Genomic DNA, 26,125 nt, shown 5'->3' with positions numbered 1-26,125 from the left:
TGTGTTTTTGGCCAAACCATTATTTTGTGGAGAATTGAGACTATTGTTCAAATTCGTCGAAGGTATGCTGGTCGCAGAGGCCATGAGCTGCCCTCGTTCGATGCTAGCAAGGTTGCACAGGGGACGCTCGGGGGAACGAGCTGAATCGACAGGAACCGGCCAGTCAGACTGCGCTCGTAGTGGTGATTATTTGCAATCCGCTTAAATTTCCGGGACAGGGGAGGATGGCAGAGACACAGCCGCGGAGAGGGCTGGGTGTCTTGGTGGAGGAGGAGCGTCGGGGCAGTCACAGCACGAGCCTCCAGAAAAAGTTGAAGGGTGAAGTGTGAAGGGGCCCCAGGAAGGAAAGCTGGCGAGAAGGGCAAAGCCGCAGGCACTGGCTGCGGTCCAACTTGCGGGACCGAGACACGGGGCCAGGTACCTCGAACCACCTCGACTAAATTACAGGAAGGGGAATCGACTGGCAAGCCGACCACCTGGAGTCGGGCCTTGAAATGTGAAGGATAGGAAAATGCAGCAATGGCCGAGTGGCAGAAAGTGCAGTGCACAGGCAAGATGGAGAGGAGAAAGCGAGGAAGAGACGATGAGGTTGTGATTGTGGTTTGCGGTTGCGGTTGCGATTGACTCTCCAAGTGAGGTTTGTTTGAGGCTTGCTGCTGTAGGTGCCAAAGCCCAGCTGGAGGAGCCGCTTCAGGCCTCAGGCTCTGCTTCCCCGGCTGCCAGGTGTGGATGCCGGAATCCCTCCAGGATTCAGTAGCATGCCGCCATATGAGTGGCCAGTGATGCCCAACTAGCCCTGAAGAAGCCTCGATCGGGCGTGCGGGCACACGGCTGCTGCCTTTCGACCCTTCAGGTCCTTCCACTTGATCAGCGGCTTCTATCTGCTTGCTGAGTACTCGTACTGGCAAACTGGGTATGTCTCCTGCTTGATATGGCCCAACAACATCTGCAGGCGGGGTCAGGCGTCAGTCGAGATCAAACACCAGAACTAATGCGTAGAGCTCGCTGGACACTCGCCCGCCGAGTTGGACCTCAGATTCAATCTGCAGCCCAGGCGCCATACACGCGGACCCATGTTACAAGATGCAAAGATGTCTCGGTCACCGCGAAGGACAGTCACCCACGAGTGTCTCAGTCGGGTGGTTATTATTATCTTTGTGATTCCTCGTCTATGGGCATAAGCGGTGGATGAGGATGGTTTTATTCTTGCCACGGGCGAGACGACCTGTTTGACACCAATCTCACCATTCGATTCTGTCAATGCGTGCCACGGCTCTTCTCCGAGTCACACCTTACTTGGCCGCTGTGCAAATTCCGATGACCGTCGATCGCTTCCCGTCTTCCCCGCCGACGCCAACGAATGATAATCGAACCTCAAGAGCATGACCCAGGCCGAAGGTGTCTGAAATGGAACATAACAAGGACGTAGGAAATACTATTACACACTGCGACGTCTGCGCGAGTGAGAATGTCCGAGTGGACAAGCACTGTGTTTTCTGCCTCTGCTGCTGTATTATGGTACCTTGCACTTCAATGATTTGGTAAATGAAACCTCTCGGGTCACTGGCCAGCCAGCAGGATCTACCTCTTTCGCAAAGTCCGTGTTGCCGTCCGTTGCTCATGCAGCACCTAGGTCGCCCCCATCCTTGCGTGTCGCGGACTGCTTTCATCATACGAACTCAGCTATGCTGTAACAAAGAAAATTGTCGTGGCTCTTCGTGTCACAATCTCAATGCGTTGAGGATAGCAGAGGTCATGGACCGGTACTGGTTCATCCCCCCTTGCACTTTCTTGAACTGGATGCCATGCAGCGAAAGCAGAGGTATCTTCACAATGGCAATCTCGAACTTGAGCACGAGGCGTTCACCGCTGTCTTCTTGTACACGGGTCCTCGTTGCGCCATGGTCGTGGGTTTCTGGCCCTCTCGTTTGCAGATACTCGTCCGACCCTTCAGAGTTGGTCACGAAACTCTGATCAGGCTGTCTTCTCCTCGTGTGGTGTCGAGATACTTGCCTGTCGTCCCTGATATCTTCTCTGTCCTTGCCACGGAAGGCTCCGCCGAAGGAAATTCGTCGTTGATGTCCACTCGTAACACGACCACTTTTCTCATCATCAAGCGGTGCCGCCGTGTCTCGGACCCCGTCAAGATTGATGCTTGGCGCGTGCCGGCAAGAGAAACCACCCTTGATCACAGTGTATTGCACTCCTAGCTGATTCAGCACCCGGATGATATCGTGCCTGATGAACTCTGGTGCCTTGCTGCTGGTCGTGGAAGTCGAGAATAAGCCCTTGAGACTCGCTGGCTTGGATATTTCTGTCCCTGGAGTGTCGGGAACAGCCGGGGTGTCTAACCCATCTGCGTCGCCTCGTAGGTCTGCATCAGTCTCTTCAGGAACATTAGCCTCAGCTCGTCGCTCTTCATGACGACGACGTCGAGCTTGAATGCTTTCCTGGCGGGCGTGCCCCAGAGATTTCGTCCGAGTGGTGTTCGGGGTGCGCGGAGTGGTCATCGGGCTTGCGTTCGGTGCGGGTTTATCGGTAAGCTCTACACCTTTGTCGGTTCGGCTAGCATGTACACTTGACTGGTCTGATCCGCTAGTCGGCGGTGGCTCAGGTGCCAACATAGGGGACTCGTTCCCTGACGTTGCTCTCTGCAAGACGCGCCGAGGGCGATAGTCAGCTGAATTTACGCTGGTCGATCTTCCCAAAAACTTTCCAGCTCGCGACAGCCCACCGCTTGCACTGAGTAATCCCTCGTGCTGAGGTTGACTGCCTCCTGCATGATGCGTTGATGGGCTAGGATCTCTTCTGCGCGATCGCCGAACAGAGAAAGATTTGCGTGGTGGTGCAACTGAATCCGCCGGCGGTTGAATGTTCAGAGATGGAGGTGGCTGGGGCCGTTCTATGTCCCGATCGCGGTAGCGTCGAGTGCTGAATCTTCGCAAAAGGCCGAAAGTGGTTCCTTCACGCTTCGCCGGTTGATCTGGCTGTGGGATTACTGTCGGAGAAGCTGCGCTGGGAGGATGTTTCTTCTCAGGCACCTCAAGGGGCTTGCCGCCATGAGGAGTGTCATCTTCGCCGTTCGTTCGGGCCCGCGGCCTGGCTCGCCCACCAGTAGACTTCTCCCCGGGCATCTCCGGCGCAAACGTATTAGTATACGCGGCTTCTGGAGTTGGTAGTCCAGGCAACTTCAGAGGGGACTCCTTTTCTGTCATCGGCATGGCTATAGCCCCGGGGTTCGATTGTTGTCGTTCCCGGTCGCGCTTCTCGCGAGCCAGGTAATAGATTGAAATTAACGGGCTGTAGGCGTTGATTGGATCATACCCACGAATGGCTTCCGATGACGGGCCAGTAAGTCCTTCGCGACTGATCGAGTTTCGTCGCTTGTAGAAATCAAATACGCCACGCTTCTTCTCTCCGGTGCTGGATGAGTGGCTGTAGTCTTCCTTGGAGCTTTTACGTACGGCGTTCTGATAGTCTTCTGATTCGATGATTCGAGTCAGCTGGTCGGTGATGTAGGCAGATGATCCAAAATCAAAGCCTTGCATCTTCTCAATGACCTCGGGGTCAAGGGGCAATTGCAGAGGTTCTCTGTGAGGGAGACAGTTGTCGGGCGGTCCGTTAAACCCTTTCGTCATCCATGGGTGATTCATGATTTCTTGAAGACTTGCTCGGTCTCGCGGATCCACAACAAGCATGCGGGAAATAATGTTCTTGCATTCTAAAAGCGGTCAGTATACTTGTGCTGTTAATGGACATGGTTTCGACTCACCAGCTGTCAGCCACTGAGGGTAATCCACCACGCCCCTCTTGATTTTGGCATGCAACTGAGGCATGCTTTGGTCGTCAAACGGGACTTTACCACAGACAAGAACATATAGAACAATTCCGAAACTCCAGACATCGACTTCAGGTCCAGTATACTGACGCGCTTGCAACAACTCCGGCGCCGCAAAGTACAGACTCCCGCAAAACGTTTTGAGAAGAGACCGTGGGGAATAGAGGTTGCTAAGACCGAAATCAATGATTTTGATGTCGCCAGTCTTGCTGATCAGGATGTTCTCAATCTTGAGGTCTCGATGAACGATGCTGTTCCGATGGCAATAGTCGAGAGCACTCGCGATTTGCCGAGCGAATTTCCGGGCTTGCTTCTCCTTCAGCCGCCCATGCGCAATGATATAGTCTAACATTTGCCCGCCATTGACATACTCGAAAAGCATATACCAGTGATAGTTCGTCCGCTGCACGTCAATCATCCCGCAGACGTAAGGGTGCGAGAGCAAAGACACCATGGCGGCCTCTCTTGCCGTCCGGATTTCCTTTGAGCGGTCTGCGCGTTCGTCTTTCGGATTTCCCTGTTCATCGGCGCTTTGTCGTGGAACGATCTTGATGGCTGCTTGCTCTCCGGTCTCGATGTTTTTCGCTAGCTTCACTTTGCCCATGCTCCCTTGGCCTATAGTCTTGCCCAATGACCAAGTTCCTGTCTGGCACGTGATCGATGTGCGCCTCCGGCCGACGGTGGGATGAGGTTGTGACGAGTGTGCTTCGCTTCTTGCGTGGGCGCTCGGGAGGGGGGGATGTGCAGAACTGCCGTTTGCTACTACGTTCGTAGGCGCCGTCAAGTCCTGACTACCACGCCGAGATCCAGGGCGGGAAGATGATCTACCATGCGATGCTGGATCTGTTTGGTATTCCGCTCGTCCATCGCGAGAATTGCTACGCCGGGAGGAAGGCATAGAGGCGACATTGGTCTGTTCGAAGTCTCTGCGAGCAACGTTCACAAGGGCGGCAGGGTTCGATTGAGGAGGCGTCTCGTACGTTCGAGAGCTGGTCCTTGTGTGGTTCGAGGGTCTCGTGTTCGTGGATCGCGCTCTTGCAGGTTGTGACGGCGACACTGGAGCATAGGCGGAGGGCGGATTGCGAGAGCTTGAATGGCTGCGCACCATCGAGGGCGATTGCTGTGATGCTGCTGTAGCCATCGTCTCAGCCGAAGTAGATCAACAATTGATGGATCGTTCAGCGAACTCGGGGGGCTATTGGAGCTCAGACCGAGTGTTACGGTTGCGGCTGGAATTCAGGGCGCTGGTGGCAGACCGCACGGACGCAACAGACGACGCAACTCGCTGGGCTTTGCACCCGCAAGGCTTCGCTGCGCGGAAGGTGCAGCCTGGATTTGTGTCGATGTTATCGCCGGATATGCTGATGGAGGATGGTCAGGAGACTATGCCGAAGAGGAGGCGTCGCGATTAGTAGGGTCATCGGGTCGTTGCATGAGAGAGCAGGCGGACCAGGAAGGCAGTGAGATGACACCAGCTCGGTGTGAGGTGAGGTCCAAGGCAGATCAGAGGGGGCGGCGGTCGGCCAATGGTAGAACTATCTTGAGTCGCGGGTCAGATGAGATTGATGAATTGTCCAGACCGAACGGTGATACCCAAGTACTGACGCTGCGTTTCAAGTGCTTGGAATCAGCGTCTCGAAAGTTGGAATCACAGATGAATCTCGGCTTGAATGATGAGTTGCCGGGCTTCCAACAACCTGACAAACGCACATGAGGGGATACGAAGGAGACTTCCGCCAAACTTCCAGGCTTCCCGTCCTCGCCGTGAACCTCGACAAGGCGATACTGGGCGGGTGGTTGGGCTAGCTTTGCTGCTTACCTAGCTAGGGGACGCTCCTGGTGCTCCCAGTGATATGATTAGTGGGACGGGGGATTTAGGTAGCCACAGTATTCCGCACCGGGTACGTTGCCCCACTGATGACGCTTGCCCGGCCAGTGCCTCAGGTACCAGCGGAAAAGTCGATGGGCATCTTCACAGCCTCATCCCTCCAAGCAAGGCTGCACTACTCAAATTCACGGCCGCCCGCCGGCCCAAGGTCGCTAGCCATACGTGATTGCCTCAATCGTGCGGCTCGACACTCTCACCACATGGCTTACAAGCGATCACGGCAGGCCTTCGAGGCTGATTTGCAGAAGCAAGCGTCGCCCTTCGTCCTTTACGGCACACCTCTGCCACCTTTAGATGAACACACGCGTGATGACGGCTCATTTGTTCCAGTATGGAAGCAAGAGGTTACAGACGAACGAGGGCGAAAACGCTTGCACGGCGCCTTCACGGGAGGCTTCAACGCCGGGTGAGCACCCGGAGCATATGATTTAGGGCACAATGGCTAAAATGGTGGGCGCAGATATTATAACACTGTAGGTTCTAAGGAAGGTTGGGCACCTTCCGCCTTTGTCTCGTCGCGGCAGAACCGTACGAAAGATGCCCAGAAGGCTCTCCAGCAGAGGCCGGAAGATTTCATGGACGAGGAAGACATTCGCGAGGCAGAAGAGTCGCGCACACTGGATGCATCCACAGAGTTCGCAGGATTTGGTACAGAGCACGATAGTGTGCGCAAAATTGCCGCCATTGACATCTTCCGACCATCTGGTGAGACGGTCGGCTCGAGGTTGTTGAAGAGAATGGGATGGAGGGAAGGAAACGGCATCGGGCCCCGAGTTCGAAGAGCAGCAAAATTGGGTGATAATGAAGATGGCGAGGAGACCGGAGAAACCCATCTATTTGCACCAGACGATGTACAAGTGATCTCTTTCACCCGAAAAACAGACCATAAAGGCCTGGGCTACGAAGGAGAACTGCAAGAGAAAGAAGACTCGAGAAATGGCAAATCCAGAACTCGCAAATCTGCACCTACTGGACATTCCTCAGATGAAGACACCGCCGGTCCGCTCCTTGGTGCCCGGAAGAAGCCGCCCTCAGTATCGAAGAGAACTGGGTTCGGTGTTGGCGGTCTAAACGATGACGGTTCTGAGGACGAGGATCCGTACTCGATGGGGCCAAGGATATCTTATAACAAAACCATCGGCGGCGATAAGAAGATCAGGACAAGACCAAAACCTATGGCAAGCTCTGCCAACCCTCTCGTCACTACTAAGCCGACTTTTATCTCAAAGAAGCTCGCCAATCTGAAGGGAACCTTAAGAAAATGCCACGATGGCCGACTGCCCCCAGATGGATTCGTGCTCGCAGATGAGCTCGATTCATTTGGCACGATGAGCCTGCAGGATGACAAGTACATACCACCGGAAGTACCAGCGGCATGGAAATCATCGCTTTCGCCAGACATGGAGACAGACACAAAGTCAGATTTCGTTTCAACAAGTGAGGCAGCCAAAGCTTCCCATCTGACTGCGAAGGCACGAGCATCACTCCTGGGTGAATCGCAACTTCCAGGCAAATCAGTCTTTGACTTCTTGACACTCGCAGCCCGTGATCGACTGGTCGCGGCATCGGGGCGTCAGAACCTTCCAGCAGCTGGCAACGAGTCTGCTCCAACTGGTCATGAATCCTCAAAATCAGCGACAGAGAAGCTGCAGGACCTCGTACCTAAACTCGACCATCAAGTGGCTCAGCAAGCTCTCCAACGCGGGATGAGTGGCTGGATGCCATATGCCGAAGACGAGAACAAAAGATCTAGGTATCGAATGTACCTTGAAATCCAAGCTGGGTTGAGGCCGACAGGGCATCTACCGCCCCGCGCCGAGCACATGAGACAAGACGACTGGGTCCTCGAAATGCAGGAATTTGCTAGGGCAGCAGAGGTCTTCAAGCCGATCAGCGGACAGATGGCAAGCCGCTTCACCTCTTCCACCTCTCTCCCACAAGGCCAGGGCGACACATCAAGCGAGGCCCACGCGGCCTCGCTATTGAGCAAAGCCAAAGCCAAGCCCGAAGACCCAGCAGAAGCCGCCGCCAAACTTGGAATGTTTGGTCCCATGACACGGTCCGTCAGCAACTTCTATCCGTCGAGACTGCTATGCAAGAGGTTCGGTGTCTCTATGCCGACGCATACGGCGTCTGGGGATGGTGACGCCGGGCCTGCGAAAAAACGTGCAGATGGCCCCCCCAAGCCAGAATCTGCCACAACACGATTTCGATCTTTTGCATCTGCCGGATACCAGCATGACGAGACGTCTGAGGTCAATAGATCCACTGCAGAAGTGCTAATCGGTCAACAGCCAATTCCCCCCACCAGGAAGGAAGAGCTCGAGGACATGGACGCCGAGAGAAACGAGGCTCAGGAGCAGCAGAGACCTGGCCAAGCCATTTTCAAAGCTATCTTTGGTAGTGACGATGAGGACGACTAATCTGGGAATCCGTGTAATTCCTGCCTGCTGGATCTGCTCCTTGTAACGGATCGATCGGATCCTGCAGTCATCTTCGAGTTTCTCAGGTTGGAGCCTCCCAGCATATGGGCTAACATGGCAGTTTCCGAGATCGCTGAAAGTCGATATGTCAGAGGCGTGAGTTGAGGGACCAGCGCGGTCACTTTTCATCACCCCTGCACCTTGCTACATCCCCTGATCCTGTTATCCAACCGAGCCTTTTGGAGTTCTCAAGCATAGGGGTTCTGGAAAGACCGTTGAAAAAGCATCTCCCCAGCCCAACACCCATTAGCTGAAATCATATCAAGGATAAATTTCCTCTCTAGCCAAGGGGTGCTTCTGCTGATGTACAGACTGGAATGACACTGGAGATGCTCTAGTCTGTACCGCCTGGTCGGCCTCTTGCCGAGTGCCTCGCCTCCCACAACACACGCCATAGGCTGCCTGCGCATGCACACCAATGCACATCCATCGCTCCAAGAACTGCACACCACATTTACCCACCGTCAGATATAGCTGCTTCGCTACTCGCATCGGGACGCACGCCGATAGTGTCCTGCCCATAGCGCAATGAACAAGAGAGGACGCTTCGGGAACGAAGGTATGGGATAGGCTGTGTAGACTCACTTAAAGAGTTAAGGTACATCCATAGTCATGCCTGTGAGGAAGCACTGAACCTGGATGGTCAACTAAGCGCATAAAGTTAGATGTGAAACGGACTCCTATGATGTTTGAAGCTTGATCGAAACACGACTGCTCAGAAAATAATCGCATGCGTACCCGTCATCGCTCTTGGTAGGTAGATAGGTGGTGAGTCGTAAAGGTACCATTGAATATCACGCTAGACCTTATCTAGTGATGCCTTCGATGCGAAGCACACGCGAAACCCTCCCTCCGTCTATGGATGCTGTAGGATACGGTGATCTCTCATAAGGGGACGCAAGAGCCGGCCATCAAGAACTCTCCGGATCGGCAATGCTCATGCCCCAACGCCCAAGATAAAATCCAACTGCAAGGCAGAAAATAAAGACGGCTCCGAGGCGGTAATGACTAAGCGACCGCATCTGCGGAGACCCTCTCTACTTCCACCGCTCATGTCTGCGGACGACTTTCTGTGCTAACGGCAACGCCCTCGATCCGTCGCTCGGGATACATCCGCGCCCCTGTGGCGACATCGGATATCATCCCCGTGTCACGCATTTGGCGCACCACATTGAACAGCTCAAGGTCCGATCCAGGCCGGCCAACAAGACTGATTGACACGGGGAGGTACTCTGCCCGCCCCGTAATTCTGGAGACGTACGCCGTCTCCGCCACGGGGATGGTATAGTCTGGACACCCGACCAGGTAGCCGAACGAATAGAGGCTGAAGGTGTCGTTGAAGAGCTCGCTGCGGTCGGGCACGTCGTCGCGATAATCCGGCCGCCCACACGATTGCGGGAAGATCAGCAGTGTGGTCGCGTCCTGGTCGTAGGATCCGAAGAGTGTGGTCTCAACCCACAGCTTGAAGGCCTGCATGGCTTGCAGGGCGTTGGCGATTTCCTCTGCGGCTACGTTCCGGCCGTGGTCCAGTCGCCGGCGGACGAGGTCTGACATCTCGGGCGGCTTGCCGTGTTTGGCCTGATATGCGGTGATGAATTGGCCCAGGCCGCATGCCACCGCCGACGCCGTGGTGATGGCCGAATAGATGGGGCCGACAGCTTCGTCGAGCGACCTTGACTGCCCGACTGGCGGGGTCGCCCTCCAAAGGTCGTTGATGTTGAAGGGGATGCGTTCGCAGTCAAAGTGAGTTTCGAACTTTCGTAATGTGGCGTCGATCTGCTTCTCCGCTTCGGACCAGTACTTTGGGTCGACGGACGGGTGCGGGAACCATCGGTGTTGCCCGTGGTGATGAGGATCCGGGTTGTCCGTTTGTGCAGCTCGAGTAGGATAGAGGAGGTTGTATCTGCGCTTTTCGGCCACGCATGGTGGAGGCTTTCCTCGACTGACTAGGAATGACCCGACGCGGGCGAAGATGTCGACCTCTCTGGCGAAGATGCCGACCGTGTTGAATAGGTCGGTGGCACCGAGGACGCCCTCGAGACTGACCAACCCACAGGAAGGGCGCTGTCCGAACACGCCGTTCACCCCGGCGGGATGCCTGATAGAGCCGCCTGTGTCCGTGCCGACCGCGAAGTCGAGCCAGTCGTATGACGCAACCGCTACGGCGCTGCCAGTGCTGGAGGAAGACGGTTTCTGCTGCCCGTCGCCGCGAGGGTTGAAAGGGCAGACATCATCTGTCCACTCACACGGGTCAACACCTTCGGCGAACTCAGTGGTTTTGAGCTTCCCTACTAGCACAGCGCCCGCTTCGAGCAGTAGCCTGACGACCGGGGCCGTCGTTCTTTCCACAGGGTATGTGTCCGCCCAGGCTTGGTTGCCGAACCCGGTCGTTAAGCCTTTAATGGCAATTGTGTCTTTGACTGCAAATCTCAGGCCCGCCAACGGGTTGTCGCTGTGGCGGTGATATAGCTTGGAAGGTATAGCTACCAATGCTGGTGATTTCTGCAATATCAGCTGGATATTGACGTTCGAGCCTGTTTTATGTGCACTTACTGGAAGTTCGCACCATGTCGTTCCAGAAGCGGATCTTCGATAGATGCCACTCACGAATGCCCGCTGCGGGTCTGGTACAAGCCTGAAGACAGGAAATATTTGACCTGTCGCTCTGAGGACGACATATGGGCCTTCCGCGAGGTCATTCCTAGATTTGTCAATGGAAAATATCCGCTTTTTCTTGACACCGCCTCGCACAGTAGGTGGTTGCAACAAAACGATGACTGACAGGCGTATAAGATGTCAGCCAGTCTCCGGTTTTGATGATATCTACAAAGTCGCCTTGGAAACTTACGCGACAGGAAATCAGTACTCCAGACGTCGTCAGTGCTTGCGAAGTACCGGCAGGTTGCTCTTAGATCGGCCGGAGTGAAGATTGAGGGCGTCCACTCAACGACAGTAACAGGTATGAACTCCCCTTCAAATCGACGAAGTTTCGGGATCAGGGCAGGTGGCAAGCTGCTCGCTTTCGGGTCGAGCAATATGTGGTACGTGTCTCTGCCGAGCTTGAAGAACGGATCGAGGCCAGTTGCCATAGTGGATAAGGATGAGGCCCACCAACTCACTCCATCGGTGTTCTGGATCAGAAGGAGTGAAATAGAGACGGTGCCGTTTAGATGTCACAAACAAACCTGAACTTGCGATGGATGTACAGTGTAACAAAGGCGGCAAGCAATGGTCGTGTGCGGCAGACAACAAAGGACCTACCGTAACCTACGAAGGGAGGCATTTTCCTGTAGCCACAGACTCTGAGCATAGGTCGCCGGCTGCTGCCGCAGCTTCAGATAGCTCTTCTTGACATTTAGATAGGCGACCCGATCGTTTTGGAGCATAATGCTATGACAATCATCAATCGTATGGATCACAGGGAAAGAATGGTCAGATTGGGAGCGGTTTGAGTTCGTGGCACTTTGGATAAGCGAATTCTTGGCGCTGATAAGAGCCGCCTCTGTCAAAATGTTCCTGCGCATGCCGGTAGGGAGTCCCAGCACCTCCGAGCCGTCTGTTTGCCATAAGCTGTCGGAAGATGAGAGAGACGATGTACGTCTGGCCGTTACATGCGGTGTCGATACAGTCGTCAAGCTCGGATCAATCGTCTTCTTCTCTCCGCGACGTTCCATTCCGACCCATACGCTCTCCGAGTGTTAAATCTCCAGCTTTCTTGTGGAAACTGTCGACGAAATCCGCACGCCCGCCGTGCTTCGCGGTCTTCGCCCGAGCAGCATCGTCTCGCTCCCGGTCGGCTCTTTCTCGCTCTGCAATGTCAGCCAGCCTTCGTTGTCGCTCGTTTTGTAGCTCTGATGCATCCTGTTGCATGGCTGCGAGTCTTGCTGCTCTATCGTCGGCGTCGCTATTCTCTGCTTGTTCTTTACGACGTGGACTTCGAGATCGGACTCGCTCCGGCCTTGAAGAATGCCAGCTCTGCATCTTCCGAACCCCATAGCTGTGGCCGTTCCGTCGAGGCGGAGAGTACGACCGAGATCGAGACCTTGGTCGGCGCCTTTCTGCTGGAGAAGCTGACCGTCTTCTTCGGAAGGGAGACCGCGAGCGTGGCTTCGCTGTCCTCCGAGGAGGCGACCGGGACCGAGATTCCGAAGGCGTATACGATCTCCGTCGGCGTTGCCTGCTTCTCCCATAGCGCTCGTCCTCATCGTCTCGATTTGGTCGCGCCCGCTCAGATCTGTCACGGTCGTCACGGTGCCTGTGATGGTGATGGTGGTGGTGTTTTCTCCGCTTGTGTTCTCTTTCACGGCCATCATCTTCTCTGCCTGCAGCCTTCAACAATAACTTCCGCTTGATCGGATCATTCATCATAGCCTCGTACGCCGCCTGCTCTTGCTTCTTGATCGCTAGCATCGGGTCTTCTCTGATCTTCGCAGCCGTGTCTCGAGCAGTATTCGCATTTTGCAGGGCCATGAAGGACTCCTCGGTCGCCGACTTCTCCAGCTTCTGATTTTCAGAGCCCTTGATTAGACCATCTATCCGCCTTTTGCCGAGCAGGTATCCTTCCATCTCTTCAGTAGTGCCAGCCTGGCCGCTAGAAGGTCCATTGTACATCCAGTCAACTCGACTTTGTCTCTTTCTTCCACCAGCGGCCTCCTGTAGATCCTCAAGTTCCTGGATTGCTCGCTCTTCGGCCCGTTCTTTCATGATCTGATCAATCTTCTTGCGCTCTTCTAGCGCTTTCTTTTCTTCCTCCCATACCTTCTTTTGGTTGCTCATGAGCACGGGGTGCCATGATTTCTTGAGGTTCAAATCGCCACCCATGTTGGCGGCAAGAGACCGTTCGTCGGAATGAAGAAAGGGGGTCTACGGCGCAATGATACCTCGAGCCTTCGCGTATTGGTCGGACGGCCTGCAGGTCGTGAGAATGGCAGAGTCGAGAGTGAAGAGGGGCGAGGAATTGAAATCTATTCTCTAAAGCTGGAACTCCGCATTTTGCGGGCGAAGGCAGCAACTCGGCGTCACTCCGCAATCATCTGTCACTGACGCTCACCCAACACTTGCGAGGTCAATCACAGTCTTTCTATCCTTTCGCTTCACAGCAACAGCTAGGACTTAAATATTTATGCTTTCTACGTCTAGATAGAGGCGTTAGCTTGTCTAGCCTCCTCCGCACTCCATTTCCAGCCGCTCTCGCGGAGCGTTGGCTTGCTTCGTCGTGCTGATCTTTGGGCCTTTATCCTACCGTCGTGTTGAACAGCCCTCAAGATGTCCGACGACGATGATTTCATGCAGGAGTCCGACCCAGAGCAGTAGGGCGGAACTATAAAAACCTTGCACATACCAGATCTGACGCGAACTTCTCAGGTACGACTTTGAATATGAAGACGACGATGATGTGGACGCAGGTGTACGTGCTCTCCAAAGCTCTCCATTCGTGCCGGCATTGATGTCTTGCTACCATGTCGCTAACAGTACCCCAGGACGCTTCCGTTGACATCGAAAATAAATACTACAACGCCAAACAACTGAAAGTCGAATCACCTCAAGAAGCCATCGATGAATTCCTCGGCGTGCCCGCTCTTGAGGACGAAAAGGGCGACTGGGGGTTCAAGGGTCTCAAGCAGGCGATCAAACTGGAATTCGCACTGGGCAGATACGATGCTGCGGTTAAACACTACAAGGAGCTACTCACATACGTTAAAAGTGCGGTGACTAGGAACTACTCCGAGAAGAGCATCAATAATATGTTGGACTACATCGAGAAGGTAACTGGCCAGCAAGCCGATGCTTCGGCGACAGATTCAACCGCGTACAAGTCGATGGAGGAGTTTTACAGCCTGACATTGTCCACGTTTCAAGCCACGAACAACGAGAGACTGGCACTCAAGACGAACCTCAAGCTAGCGAAACTGTACCTCGACAAGAAAGATTACAATCAACTCACTAACAAAGTGCGGGAGATCCACCAGGCATGTCAGAAGGAAGACGGTACAGATGACCCCGGCAAAGGCACGTATTCACTCGAAGCCTACGCGTTGGAGATCCAAATGTACGCAGAGATGAAGAACAACAAGCGACTGAAGTCTCTATACCAGAAGGCCCTCACAGTACGGTCAGCGGTCCCTCATCCGAAAGTCCAAGGTATCATCAGAGAATGTGGCGGGAAGATGCACATGAGCGAGGAAAACTGGAAGGAAGCCCAAAGCGACTTCTTTGAATCTTTCAAGAACTACGACGAGGCCGGCTCCATGCAGCGGATCCAAGTCCTGAAGTACCTGGTCTTGACGACGATGCTGATGAAATCCACCATAAACCCCTTCGATTCGCAAGAGACAAAGCCTTACAAGAACGACCCCCGGATATCAGCTATGACGGATCTTGTCGATGCCTACCAACGGGACGACATTCTCCGCTATGAATCCATTCTCAAGGACAACCAGGATCTGCTGGCGGATCCGTTCATAGCCGAGAACATTGACGAAGTCAGCCGCAACATGCGCACCAAAGCCATCTTGCTACTAATTGCCCCATACACCCGTTTCACCTTGCAATTCATTGCAGAGCGCATCAAAATTCCGGTCAGCGAGGTTCAAGACATCTTGGGGCTCTTGATCGTGGACAAAAAGCTACAGGCAAAGATCAATCAACAAAATGGCACCGTGGAGGTTGAGGACTCCCAAGGAAGTGACAAGGAGCACCTGAACCGGCTTCGAGATTGGACGTCTGCCGTGGAGACCCTATGGACTACAGTGCTCAACGAAGGCGATGGCTTCAAGCTCGAAGACTCTCAGGGAGGTGCCGGGTTCCCTGGTATGAATTTTCCGATCGGATTCGACCCTGCCGGCCCAATACCCAGTCGGGGACCCGGTCGTCGGGGTGCTGCACGCGGGCGAGGTGGTGGCAAGCTAGTCGCTCCCATATGAAGGAGCGAGGTTCGACACAAAATCAAGCGCAACAAAGAATTTAGTGCGGATGCCATACGACCAGCGTACGCGACTGACCCTCGCCTCCTTGCCTTGCGTCAGCGCCATCTGGACATCTCACATTCGCATTACAGATGCACCCATCAGAGCTTTTCAGACTGCAGGGTCGTCGATGTAGGAATCCCCGGTATGAGAGAATGCATTCTCCGGCAAAGGCGGACAGACGATGCAAGCGGGGTCTGATGTTTGGCCAAAGACACGGGAGCCAGGCCCAAGGCAGGGTGAGCGAGCAAACTGACCCGACACAAAGGATCATCCGTCCAAAGATGGTAGTCGGACGGTCAAGAGCAAATGAAACGGAACGAAATGTGCTCTTCGTTCTGACAGGCGCGCATAAGGACAGGTAGCCAGGTTGCAAATACGGACAATGGGCGCCCAATCCCAACAGCCTGAGAACGGCTATCAGCATCCGGAGATGACTCGCGTGCGGCTATGGACGTGTCACAGCGTCGACAGCGGCCAGAGCCGCCCTGATAGACAGACGATTGGGGTGTCTTACCAATCCGCGACGTTGTACTCCGTACCTCGTAGAACAAGAGACAAGTCTGCGAGTTGACCGTCTGTTCGGTCTTCTCCAGGAAAGCAGATCTTGACCCTCCACTTACCCCACCCTCTTCGGGAGTTTCGAATTCGACAAGGGACTTGGATACGCAAAGGCCTCGCTCCTGGCATGCAGTGTGCCATCTCGCGAAGTGGAGCATTGCAAGCTCATCCCTCGCCCGAAGAGGAAAGTTGAGCCTCGTGATTGGATCAGACGAGACAGAATCTCGATCGTTTACGATGCTTTCCTCCAAGCAATCTGATATCACATTTCGCTTGCAGTGCAGCCGTTTCGGACTTTTATCGTAGCCTCAACTGACAATCAACCAGTAGTTCACTGCCATTCCGCATGCCCCAAGCTAGTTGTATGCTGTACGGAGTATATGGGGCACTTTGGATGCCGGCTTCGTGCATCTCTTACTCGGACCGCTCTACGGTGTCGCCGGCCCAGGCATTTGTTGAGGCCGCGGAAGGCTTTGCCGCTCGGCATGTGATGGTGGCAGTTGTGCGCCCAGGGGAGCAACAGTAGACGATGCAGGGACTGTGCTGTCCTTGCTTCGGCGGTACGATGGGGTCGATGTTTCGAACTGTGTGACAGACACTGAGCCCGCCAGAGCCCGTGGTCGACGTTGCGTCAGCCGAACGGGATTGCAATTCCTAAGTGGCATACGGAGTATAGCTGCGTGGAACCGAGATGCTCGAGGAAGAATGAGTGGGGTATCGCTAAGCACAACAGGCCAGGATAGTCAGCACGCACGGTCAAGCAGCTCACTTCTTGTACGATTGCTTAGAATCGTCCAGCGAAGTCGCCGGAACATGCTTGCCTGCTCCGATTCCCTCGTTGTTCAATTGTGGAAAGCGCTGGACGAACCGGAGCGCCGAGATGCTCCCAAAATGCTGAGCGTCGGCTAACGAATGGTGGAATGGATGTCGCCCAACGGACTTGCAGCGACCATCCGGGGGCTCCTGTCCGCCAATGGGGTTCTGATGCGAGTGGAAATATATCGCCGCATGCTGAACTAGGCAGCGTCTCTGTCGTAGTCGCGATCCGCCTATACCAATAGGAAGCGCAAGTCTATCCAAAGCACACTGGGATCGCTGATGCGCTCAGTACTTCCATGCCAGCAGATGTTCAGAGTCCTGAAGCACAGTAATAGCGGGCAATAAGTGGTACGTAGTAACATTTTTTCTGTCCCATCGAGAGTAACCCCGTAAGTGGAGGTCTTTGGGTTCCTTCGCTCAGTAGAACTAGCCTGGACTTGTCACTTGTCCGAGCGAGCTTTCGCGCCGGAGCGCATCGGACCTGGCTCTTGCCTGCAGCCGAAACCACGCCGGCGCTGGTGGTATCCCCGCAGACCCATGAGCTAGATTCATGGTCTGATATAATTCTGGACCTCTTGAGTCAGTTGCGATGCCATGGTTTGCGGAGAAGCCCGGGCCCTAGAGTCTACAGAATGAGTTCGGAGGTGATATCCAGCAGTTTTGCAACTTCCAAAAGCAAAAGTATAGAGTCGCGAATAGCTCAAGTGGCCGAAGATGATTACGGCACAACTGCAATGGAAAGTCCTCGCTCACTCCCCGGGACAGCCATGACAAACATCGAGAGAGCGGTGACGGGGATTTTGACAGGGAGGAGGGTGTGTTGCCCCGCCTGATAGGTGGCAGAGGCAGGCGGCGACGCTGTGACCGGCAGGGAAGACAAGCTTTCCGAGTGCTGGACACCGATTCCCATAAGTGGGAAGCAGGAAAGGAAACGGGCGTTGACACACCAAGGTCGAGAGAGACCTTTTGCGATCCCTGTGTTAACACAGGACAGATTGGTGGAGGGGTTGGGGCAAAGAGCTAAAGCTAGGCCCCTACAAGTACCGTGTAGAAACACCTAGGTACTCTACCCGTAGTCGTGCTCTTCGCTGTCGTCGCGGGGGGGCTGATTGACAAGCCGCAGCTATTCGCAGAGCACCGGCGGCTCCATGTGGGCACGCCCATGGGGCACCTGTTCGCTGATCGGCGTCTTTGTGCCCCCCGTAACTTGAGTTAGTGCCTGGACGGCGACGGCCGGCTGGTAGCTGCAGTTGTTTGCTGTTCCTTGGGAGGGGCACTCGTCCTTGTCCAGGTGTCTCGTTGCTCCACCGAGGTACGGATGACATCTGACTTTCACCTCAACTTCACCTCATTCAAGTTTCACTCCACCCTTCAATTCAGGATCTCGAACACCACATCGACAGTTTGTCCTTCGCTGTTTGGTCGCTTTCCACTCCTTGCCATCCGGATCTGAGGTCGCCACTGCCGCCTGGCGTCGCCCTTGCACATCCATGCTCCTCACCGGCACATTTGCAGTGCTGTCAACCACCACTTACACGTCCAAGTCAATGATAACCTCGCAAGGACAGCGGCATTTCTTATCCGAGCCGGTACTCAGTGCTGCACCCAACGTCTAGACACATCCCCGATTGGCTCTGGTTGAGCAGATGTCGACTGATCAACATCTCATTAGTCTTCTCAACGCCCACTCCGCAAAGAACTAGGGTAGCTTCGGGGCTAGAAGACAGGCCTGCATTGGGTGTTCCACTCTCACCAAGACTCAAACCCTCGTCTAACCATTTGCCATCCCCTTCCTCTCGCCTCGACTTCGCAAAGAGTCCAAACATTCATCGTTATCGCGCACTCTCAGTGCCGGACTTGCGGCTTTGCTTTCTCGAGACCCTTGTCGTTTCCAAGCCAGGAACTTGCCAACCTTCTCAAGCTGGTCGACTACAACTACAATCTTCACCTCGCCGACACAATGAATTGAGCAGCCCGAATATTCAGTTGCGCTCTCACCGGAAACAACAAAAGTACTCCCGGAAAAACCTGAGACAGGCCCTGCCCGAAGAGACCTCTCCAATTCTACAAGGCGATATTGGATGTCGAACAGTCGCGAATGCAGTGCAACTCCTCGTTCAAATCCAGGAGATGACATATTGCTCAGCTCCACTACCCCTTCCCAACTTCTACTATTCCACGCCCTGTAGGCCGACACTTGGTCTACGTGGGCAATCACAGCCTGACAGGCAATATCCCGTCTCATACAACCATTCTTCCGCAAACCCGAGTTTCGGTCCATACCGCCAGCACTACGGCTACCCTACGCCACCAACATCGGACGGCAAAATGGCCACTCCTGATGTGGATGAAATGGAGCAGTTCCAGCAACTGTCCGATCATTATCAACCAAGCCTACCGGTATGTCTGCGGGTCAAGTCAAGAATACAGCCGACTGACAATCTTGCAGGGGCCGTTGATAGGGAGCAGAAAGGCCCTAGCGGAGCTCGTGACTGAGTATTCCCAAGCCGACCCAACCTATGTGGCCAAAACAAAGGTATTGCCCTTCACCCTTATCATCTATGTCACTCATCATTGGTAGGCGTTGGAAGCAACACATACCGCGTATCGGCGGATCAAAGGTGACGGGCAGTGCGGCTGGCGTGGTAGGAGACAACTCCTCACATTTTAGAAGAGGATTGATTTAATGTCTTCAGGCGCTGTATTTGGCTATTTCGAAATCCTCCTCCAATCCAGAGATTCCGGCCTAGTCGCCCAAGAAGAAGTCCGGCTGCGCAGCCACGAGCAGACCATGCGCGCTGCTGGCATCGACTACGATATCATCACTGACATGTTTGACTATACCTGGGAGCTGTTCGAGGGAATCAAATCAGCCACGGATCGTGGAGATACCAACGAAGCGGTCCTACTTCAATCTTTGAACGACGAGAACATATCGAACTCTATCGTCTACCACTTCAAGGTTGGTTTGTCCGCGTATTGCAGACTTGCCACTGACACCGCGCAGATGATGACGAGCGCCTTTATGGAACTTAATCCAGACCGCTACGAAGCATTCCTGGAAATGTCAGTACAGCAATATCGCCTCACGAGGATCGACCCTTCGAATCAAGAGATCGACCATGTCGGTCTGCAAGCCCTCACGGATGCGGTTATTGCGCCCGCTTACATCGCTGTCGAAGTCTCATATCTCGATAGAAGCACGGGTGACGAAGTCACAGCGTACCGATTCGTCGATAACGCCAAGGGATGGCCGACTATCCGGTTAATATATCGCCCGTAAGCACCCCTCCTCTCTCAAGCCTTATGTCTGTTTGGTGATGGTTGCTAATCATTGGTTCAGTGGCCACTACGATATCATCTACAAAGATGATCGCCTTCCTGTGCACAATCCGCAACCATTGCAGGTCTATGTGCAAACGGATGTTCCTCAATACATACAAGCTCCCCAGGAAGGAGTATTCAGATCAGGGAATCCTGATGTCCTAGGTGAACTGTCGTTTCTGTTTCCAAGTGCAGTACAGACAGTGCCTGCCACATCGATGTCCTATGCGAACAACCAAGCCTTTTCGTCTGGCTACCAGCCTCAGCCGCCACTTGTATATGCGCAGAGAACCACGCCGCAGACCTCCTACTTTCCAGAGCTACCACCAACTGTTTTTCATGCGACGATACCACAACATCCACCCCCACCAGTCCGGACACAATCACTCCCAACCCAGGGCTATTCTTCAGCAACGACTCATCTAATTCCTCAAATTTCGCCTTCGCCTCAGTCTCCTCAACCGCCATCACCAGTAACACCAACTTCTGTGACGACCAACAAATCGATCATCTTACCTAAATCGGCCGAGCCTCAAATCAGGTACAACGAGAATTGTTTCCAGTACAGCATCGAGAAGAACAAGAGCATACCTCTGGATCCCGCAACGTTTGGCAGGTAAGTTGTTACTTGCGCCTGAAGAACCTGCGATTTCTCCTGCTTCTAAAAACGGCTACCCCATGGTTCTGGTTGTGCCGGTCATGTGATTATGCAAGTGCTGACTGTTGTAGTGCCGCTCTGAGTCCGGCTCATTTCTCAAACTCCAATTTCCAACCGGTGATATGGAGCCCCGAGGAGGAGTACAGCAAGCGTGATTGACTCAGCTAGTAGCCACTGCTGATTCCCTGTGCTTCGGCGGACCACAACAGATGTAGATGGCCCGAGCACTGCGGTATTTCCAGTCAGGGAAGATGTCAGTCACGAGGACACCGAGAAGCCCGGCTTGCTCTCCGACTTAAAACGCAACAAAGCAGAAACCAACGATCCGGCCATCACGAGGCTATGTTAATTCCTGACCACCGAGGCAGATGGTAGCAATCTGACTCCCATAGCACATTTCCGTTCTGTTTTCCCCTATTTCCGAGAAATCATATCTTCGGCGTAACGAACCGGTCTCAGCGATTCACACGGCGCAAAGAGGAGCATGGTGAGGAAGTTGCTTGATCGGCCTGTCGTTACTGCATATGGCACAAGGAGTCGCCCATCTGTCGTTCCCGCATATGGCACCGGTTGTTGCCTACCAGTCATTACAGATGTATAAAATTTCCCTTTACGAGACGATTGCAATAGAGCTGGCAGACAGGAAGACTTATCTCATTTCTTCTCTTTTCCAACGGCGCCGGTCAGGGTTGGGGTTCATCTTGAAACGAAAAGCCAGTACAGATCGGTTCCAGAGGCGCACCGGTGCTGGATGCAGATTGCCATCAGAGGGGATGAGTTCGAGGTTGCGATTGAAATGAGACAGGGGGACTCATCCGAGTAGAGTTGGTGGGATCGAGTGGCCAGTCCGTTGTGGTAATATGACAAAGATTCAATCCTGAGAGCTTCTGATCTACTCGTAGTCCAGGAGAACTACCGTCCCTCCCCAGGCACTTGCGGCCGCATCAGTGACTTTGTATGTACTGTCCACAGAAGGTGGATAGTGCTATTTCCTCTGCCCCCAATCCCCTGCCTTGCCTCTTCGATGGCGCTGGCATAACCCGCAGCTACTTCCTCTGCCGCTAGTCTCTGTCTTTCCCAGTCTATGCTGTGTCGCCAATCCAATAATTACATAGAACTGCCCAAAGCGCGGGGCGCCCATGTCTCTTCGTATGACCTAAAAAGGGGTCCAAGGTCCAAGGTCTAAAGTCCAAGGAAGATCCGAGAAGCATAGTCGAAGCTTCGATGTCCCCCGAGTGAGATCAAAAAGTACAAGGAAAAGACCGGCCTGATACGTTACCCGACTTCCTGGGGAAACTCCATCCGTCGCCTAAAGTGCCAGCAGAACTCGGGACCTTGATTGACACAAAATTTGGAGAGGAGGGATAAATCCCGGCTTGGCCCAGGTACTTGTGCGGTGGTAGATGCGGGCATATGTACAGGAACACATGCAGGGACAGGTACATGTGCCGGCGACAGCTCTCGTCCGATTCGTTCGGACCAGGTCCAAATGGGCGCCCAAAACGATACATTTTCAAGCAATCCGAGCTGGCCGACTGATGAGCTTGTGGTTTGAGCAATTGGCTGAGCTGGGTGGCTGACTCATTGGTTGAATCACTGGTCGAGTCACTGGTTGAATCACTGGTTGAATCACTGGTTGAATCACTGGTTGAATCACTGGTTGAATCACTAGTGGCTGACTAGCTGAAGTGGAATGAGAATAGAGGTTGTTCTCACGGTATGTCGCGATGCGATTGAGCTGAATAAGTGAAATACCTAGGTAGAGTACTGTATGGAACGGAGCTGAGCTTTGTCTTGCTTGCTGCTCGTAGGGGAAGGGTCAAAGGCCTGATTCGAAGACAACGCAACCGTGTTTGGTGGCCTGAGAATCTCGTTTCATGAAGAATCAAAGTTGGGCATCGTATCGTATCGTTTCGTAAGAAGGGCGAGTCCTGAAGGACTGTGACAAGGTTGCCGCAGTGAGGATAATGGCTTCGGCGGAGGTCGATGTGTCTTGGAGCGCCATGTATCAACGGAAAGAGACAAGAGGTGGTGTTTGCTAGTGCCATTTCAGGTGGGTGCTATGCCATGTTGCCCTGTTCCGTCGTGTCGCGTCCTCTTAGACTCTGCTAGAGTACCCGAGCCGAAGCTGAAGCCGACGCTGAAGGTGACGTCGCGCCGCTGTGAGAAGAGTAACGAGTCGGACGTACAGCGAGGCCCGGGTGACGAGGGTACTATGAGAAGATCGGCCTCTGGTCGCAGTATCTCTGCCACGCCGAGGCGTCCGGGTGGCCGTCACGGAAGATACGAAGTCGCCGTTGCCGATACGTCTCTGCTGAAAAGGAGAAAGAGGGAAAAGGACGATCAGACTCGCGGTGCCTAGTCAGCGCTCCACAACGCACCCACTTCGCTGTTTCCGTCCACTACATTGCGAAAGACGTGCGTCGACATCTTGGCCGATGGTCCTTGTCTCGAGCCTTACACTTGGACGGACCTTATCGGTTCTGCATTATCCCAAGCTTGAGCTGGCAGTCTCATCGATCATGTCAGGACATCATCCTCTTGAATCATGTATATCCCGTCAACGGCTTCCTTGTCTGCGCCTCTCATGGTGTTTAGGCCACTCATGATCTCGCGGGCGAGGATCGTGGCGACGGCTTCTTCAGTCGGTTGAGGAAGTGGCTCTATCGAAGACGATGAACGTGCCAGCGCTGGGTCAGGGTCAGGGTCTGGGAGATCCATCTCCCTGGTCAACCAAGTGACGCTCTTGCCTTCGAGGCCGCAGGCCACAATGCGGCTGAAACCCCATGATAGATAACCCTTGGTGACGGGGTCATAGGACGGAGAGCAAAGCTGAGCAGGCGTGAATGTGAAAGTTTTCGTTCCCCGCTGTTGTGTGTCTGACGAGCCCGGAGCCGCGTCATGCACGTTCAGTCCGATTCCATGGGAAGTAATGCCCCGTGAGACCTGGACGCCGATGGCGCATATTTTGCGACCGCTGGTCCCGGGTTCGCGTGTCTGTGTTGGCGGAGGTCGTGTCTGCTCGGGGCCAAGCGCCCAGACCCCAGGATCACTTGTCCGCCCCGTCCTGACGCCCCATGCACTACACGTGCGGACAACGCTCTCCTCCAATAATCTCACCCAACAGCGTGCTGTGATTCCGTGGCGCCGAAGATCAGCAATCACGTACCCTGTCACCTGTCCAGGGGCATGGTAGGTGAGAAGCCCGCCGCGAGGAGAAGCGTGGAAGGTCGCAAGGCCGTTGGCCGAAAGGAAGGACTGCTGCTCTGGAGAGATTGGGTTGGTCAACAAGTGGCGCCGGCCAACCGTGTAGGTAGGAGGGGTACTAAACGTGAGGAGGACAGGGTCTGGTGGACCGGTATCATCGTGTTGGTGATTTTGGAACCCCGGCCTCTGGTTCGACGTCGAGCTTGATGAGGTAGTGCAGCTGCTGCCATTTCCGGGTCGAAGCATTGCAGCAGCTGTTTGATCATTGGATCCCTCAGCGGCATTTTCGTGCAGCCTTGTGGCGTTTCCAGTGCGATATGCTGGTCCAGTCAAGGCGTTTGGGTTTTCTGGATCCGACAGGTCTTCCCGACCAGTGTGCTTTTCCTTGGGTACGCATGCGTGGATCTGAGTGCTCATTCCACTCTGGGCGTCACGGCTTTCAGCTGCTGCATGAACATGGCCTGCCGGTTGTGCTGTTGCTGCTGAAAGCCGCAACAAGTCCTTGTGTCTAAAGTGCCTGTCGATGATGGCGTTTTGCAACCGTAGCGAGTGGCTATAAGGTATAAGGCCTGGGATGTGCAAATGAGCTAAGCGCATGACGGTGCATCACTGGATGGAGCCCAGACGACGTCCCGACGCGGACCCAGAGATCGTTGCGAATCCGTGTGTAGATGTCGACGACTGGACAAGTGCTAGATAGTAGATAGTCGTAGTGCCCTCGTGTGGCGATGGCGTGAAATGTGGGCATGAACGGAAACCAAAGCTCCTTCCAATAGAGGATCTCGACGAGGAGGAACAGAGACGATGTCCGGTGGTGGCTCACTGAGACCTCTCATACCAATACATACCACAGTTCCTAGTGCTGACGGGTTGAGACCCCTCCTTTCTCCTTTCCTGGTAATTCAGGCTGTAGACGGCTCGAGCAGAAGGAGGCTTGCAAACCAGGGATCAGTCTACTGCAATGTCCCGAAAGAGCGAGTGCCCTAGCCAGGGGTGGACCCAAGTGTCTTTCCTGGGAAAGAGGACCTCAAAGGCAAAGTCAGGAAGTGGAAAGTAGTGCTCCGGGCGCGGTTTGTATGTACCTTGCAGATCTGCTGAAGACGAGCTGAGTAAGCTAAGCCTCCTCGGGATACCTGCCCTTCGCAGATGAGGCTGAGGCCTGGCGTGGCAAGGCTGCCTCGGCTGCTTCTTCGAGCTTCCGCATCTCGCCGAAGCATAAGGTTGCGCAAGTCTAGCTAGACCGGAATAGGTATTTGTACATATGCAGAACGCCTCGAGCAAGGCCCGGGGATTTGCTGTACACATCACGGCCCTGCCTCGTTAGCATTCACAGACAGGCTTCGGTGGTGGAGGTGCCTATTTGATTGTCTAATAGAGGACCCTTGGCTGCGGGCTCTGCTGCTCTCGTCCTACGCCACCTACTGCGTCATGGGTGCCTCGTGGTCGGAGAATGGGAACTTGCACTATCCGATTAAACCTCGAGCAGAGGAGCCGCCATCGAATAGCCATGCTTGCGTTGCTTGCATTCTAACAATCGGAGCCGGGATTCTAGCAGGCGGGGTGCAGACGTCACTGCCGTCCTGCCATCAAGGTAGGTGTGACAGGGATGTCTGATCACCTGGTGCCACCTGGACCGTCCGAGATGATTACTACTCCTTACATTCCGTTGAACCCTTCGTTATGTGTAGGGTGTGAATATCGTACAGCATCGTGTCACTACTGCGTCAAGGGTTTGGTCATGAGCGACGGGTGCATACATATTTGAGTTTCTTGCACCTCTCCGCCGCTCAACTCTACAGATTTGGCAAAAGTAGACACGACCTCGAAACTCGTATCTGTACGCCAGAGACAGGCACAGCCTCGTCAGCGACCTTGACCTCTCCTATACATCCAGAGGCGCAGCCGGCATCCTGTTACCACACCATCCGCCACGATGAGCACCTCCCACGGCTCCCCTTCTACCCGGGATGCAACGACTGAACTCAAGACCAGCGACACATACCATCCCTCAGACGCCCGCCGACTCGATCAGAAGGATACTTCTCGGGCGCTGCTCGAGGTAAGCATCCTCTCTCGCTAGATCTCCGTGTTGCTTTTCTCCTGTTGCACTATTTGCTGATGCGGAGCAGTACACAGTGTACCTGGGCCGCTGTATCGCGGGTGCCAATGGCAAGCCGACCAACACTTCCGGACCGGGAAGTAAGCGCAAGTAACGTGTGGTTTGCACTACCAGGGGCGCGTCTGCAAGTCTATGGACCGAAAAGCAGCAATAGCGCCTCTGCTCGATGGCTCAGAAATGTACCAATATCTGGCCAAGGAAGGTTGGGTCTGGCCCTGATGTGGCAGTGGCAGATTGACCAGGGGATGAACTGCAGCGACCAA

At 54.3% G+C, this 26,125-nt stretch overlaps 8 protein-coding genes across 8 annotated transcripts; 4 read left to right on the top strand and 4 right to left on the bottom strand.

The window, feature by feature from the left end:
- Positions 1–1,721: 1,721 nt before the first annotated feature.
- On the bottom strand, positions 1,722–4,979 carry A1O7_06409 (CAMK/CAMKL/KIN1 protein kinase; the record flags this gene model as incomplete). Its single annotated transcript, XM_007760411.1, has 2 exons — positions 1,722–3,721; positions 3,773–4,979. 2 exons carry the CDS (start codon positions 4,977–4,979, stop codon positions 1,722–1,724), a joined length of 3,207 nt encoding a protein of 1,068 aa, XP_007758601.1.
- A 947-nt stretch (positions 4,980–5,926) lies between these two features.
- On the top strand, positions 5,927–8,149 carry A1O7_06408 (uncharacterized protein; the record flags this gene model as incomplete). Its single annotated transcript, XM_007760410.1, has 2 exons — positions 5,927–6,132; positions 6,187–8,149. 2 exons carry the CDS (start codon positions 5,927–5,929, stop codon positions 8,147–8,149), a joined length of 2,169 nt encoding a protein of 722 aa, XP_007758600.1.
- Positions 8,150–9,259: 1,110 nt separating this feature from the next.
- On the bottom strand, positions 9,260–11,298 carry A1O7_06407 (uncharacterized protein; the record flags this gene model as incomplete). The annotated part of the gene is made up of 2 exons (XM_007760409.1): positions 9,260–10,986; positions 11,058–11,298. 2 exons carry the CDS (start codon positions 11,296–11,298, stop codon positions 9,260–9,262), a joined length of 1,968 nt encoding a protein of 655 aa, XP_007758599.1.
- Positions 11,299–11,851: 553 nt separating this feature from the next.
- Positions 11,852–13,030, bottom strand: A1O7_06406 (uncharacterized protein; the record flags this gene model as incomplete). The annotated part of the gene is made up of 1 exon (XM_007760408.1): positions 11,852–13,030. The coding sequence occupies one exon, from the start codon at positions 13,028–13,030 to the stop codon at positions 11,852–11,854; it is 1,179 nt and encodes a 392-aa protein (XP_007758598.1).
- A 638-nt stretch (positions 13,031–13,668) lies between these two features.
- A1O7_06405 (COP9 signalosome complex subunit 2) lies at positions 13,669–15,132 on the top strand (the record flags this gene model as incomplete). Its single annotated transcript, XM_007760407.1, has 1 exon — positions 13,669–15,132. The coding sequence occupies one exon, from the start codon at positions 13,669–13,671 to the stop codon at positions 15,130–15,132; it is 1,464 nt and encodes a 487-aa protein (XP_007758597.1).
- Positions 15,133–18,882: 3,750 nt separating this feature from the next.
- Positions 18,883–20,498, top strand: A1O7_06404 (uncharacterized protein; the record flags this gene model as incomplete). Its single annotated transcript, XM_007760406.1, has 6 exons — positions 18,883–18,954; positions 19,004–19,090; positions 19,136–19,199; positions 19,251–19,516; positions 19,562–19,833; positions 19,898–20,498. The coding sequence occupies 6 exons, from the start codon at positions 18,883–18,885 to the stop codon at positions 20,496–20,498; spliced, it is 1,362 nt and encodes a 453-aa protein (XP_007758596.1).
- Positions 20,499–23,056: 2,558 nt separating this feature from the next.
- On the bottom strand, positions 23,057–24,340 carry A1O7_06403 (uncharacterized protein; the record flags this gene model as incomplete). The annotated part of the gene is made up of 1 exon (XM_007760405.1): positions 23,057–24,340. One exon carries the CDS (start codon positions 24,338–24,340, stop codon positions 23,057–23,059), a length of 1,284 nt encoding a protein of 427 aa, XP_007758595.1.
- A 1,336-nt stretch (positions 24,341–25,676) lies between these two features.
- On the top strand, positions 25,677–25,956 carry A1O7_06402 (uncharacterized protein; the record flags this gene model as incomplete). The annotated part of the gene is made up of 2 exons (XM_007760404.1): positions 25,677–25,802; positions 25,873–25,956. The coding sequence occupies 2 exons, from the start codon at positions 25,677–25,679 to the stop codon at positions 25,954–25,956; spliced, it is 210 nt and encodes a 69-aa protein (XP_007758594.1).
- Positions 25,957–26,125: the final 169 nt, after the last annotated feature.

Source organism: Cladophialophora yegresii (genome assembly GCF_000585515.1).
Source record: "Cladophialophora yegresii CBS 114405 chromosome Unknown aczIN-supercont1.4, whole genome shotgun sequence".
Classification (NCBI taxonomy): Eukaryota; Fungi; Ascomycota; class Eurotiomycetes; order Chaetothyriales; family Herpotrichiellaceae; genus Cladophialophora; species Cladophialophora yegresii.
This window is presented reverse-complemented; position numbering and strand designations above follow the sequence as displayed.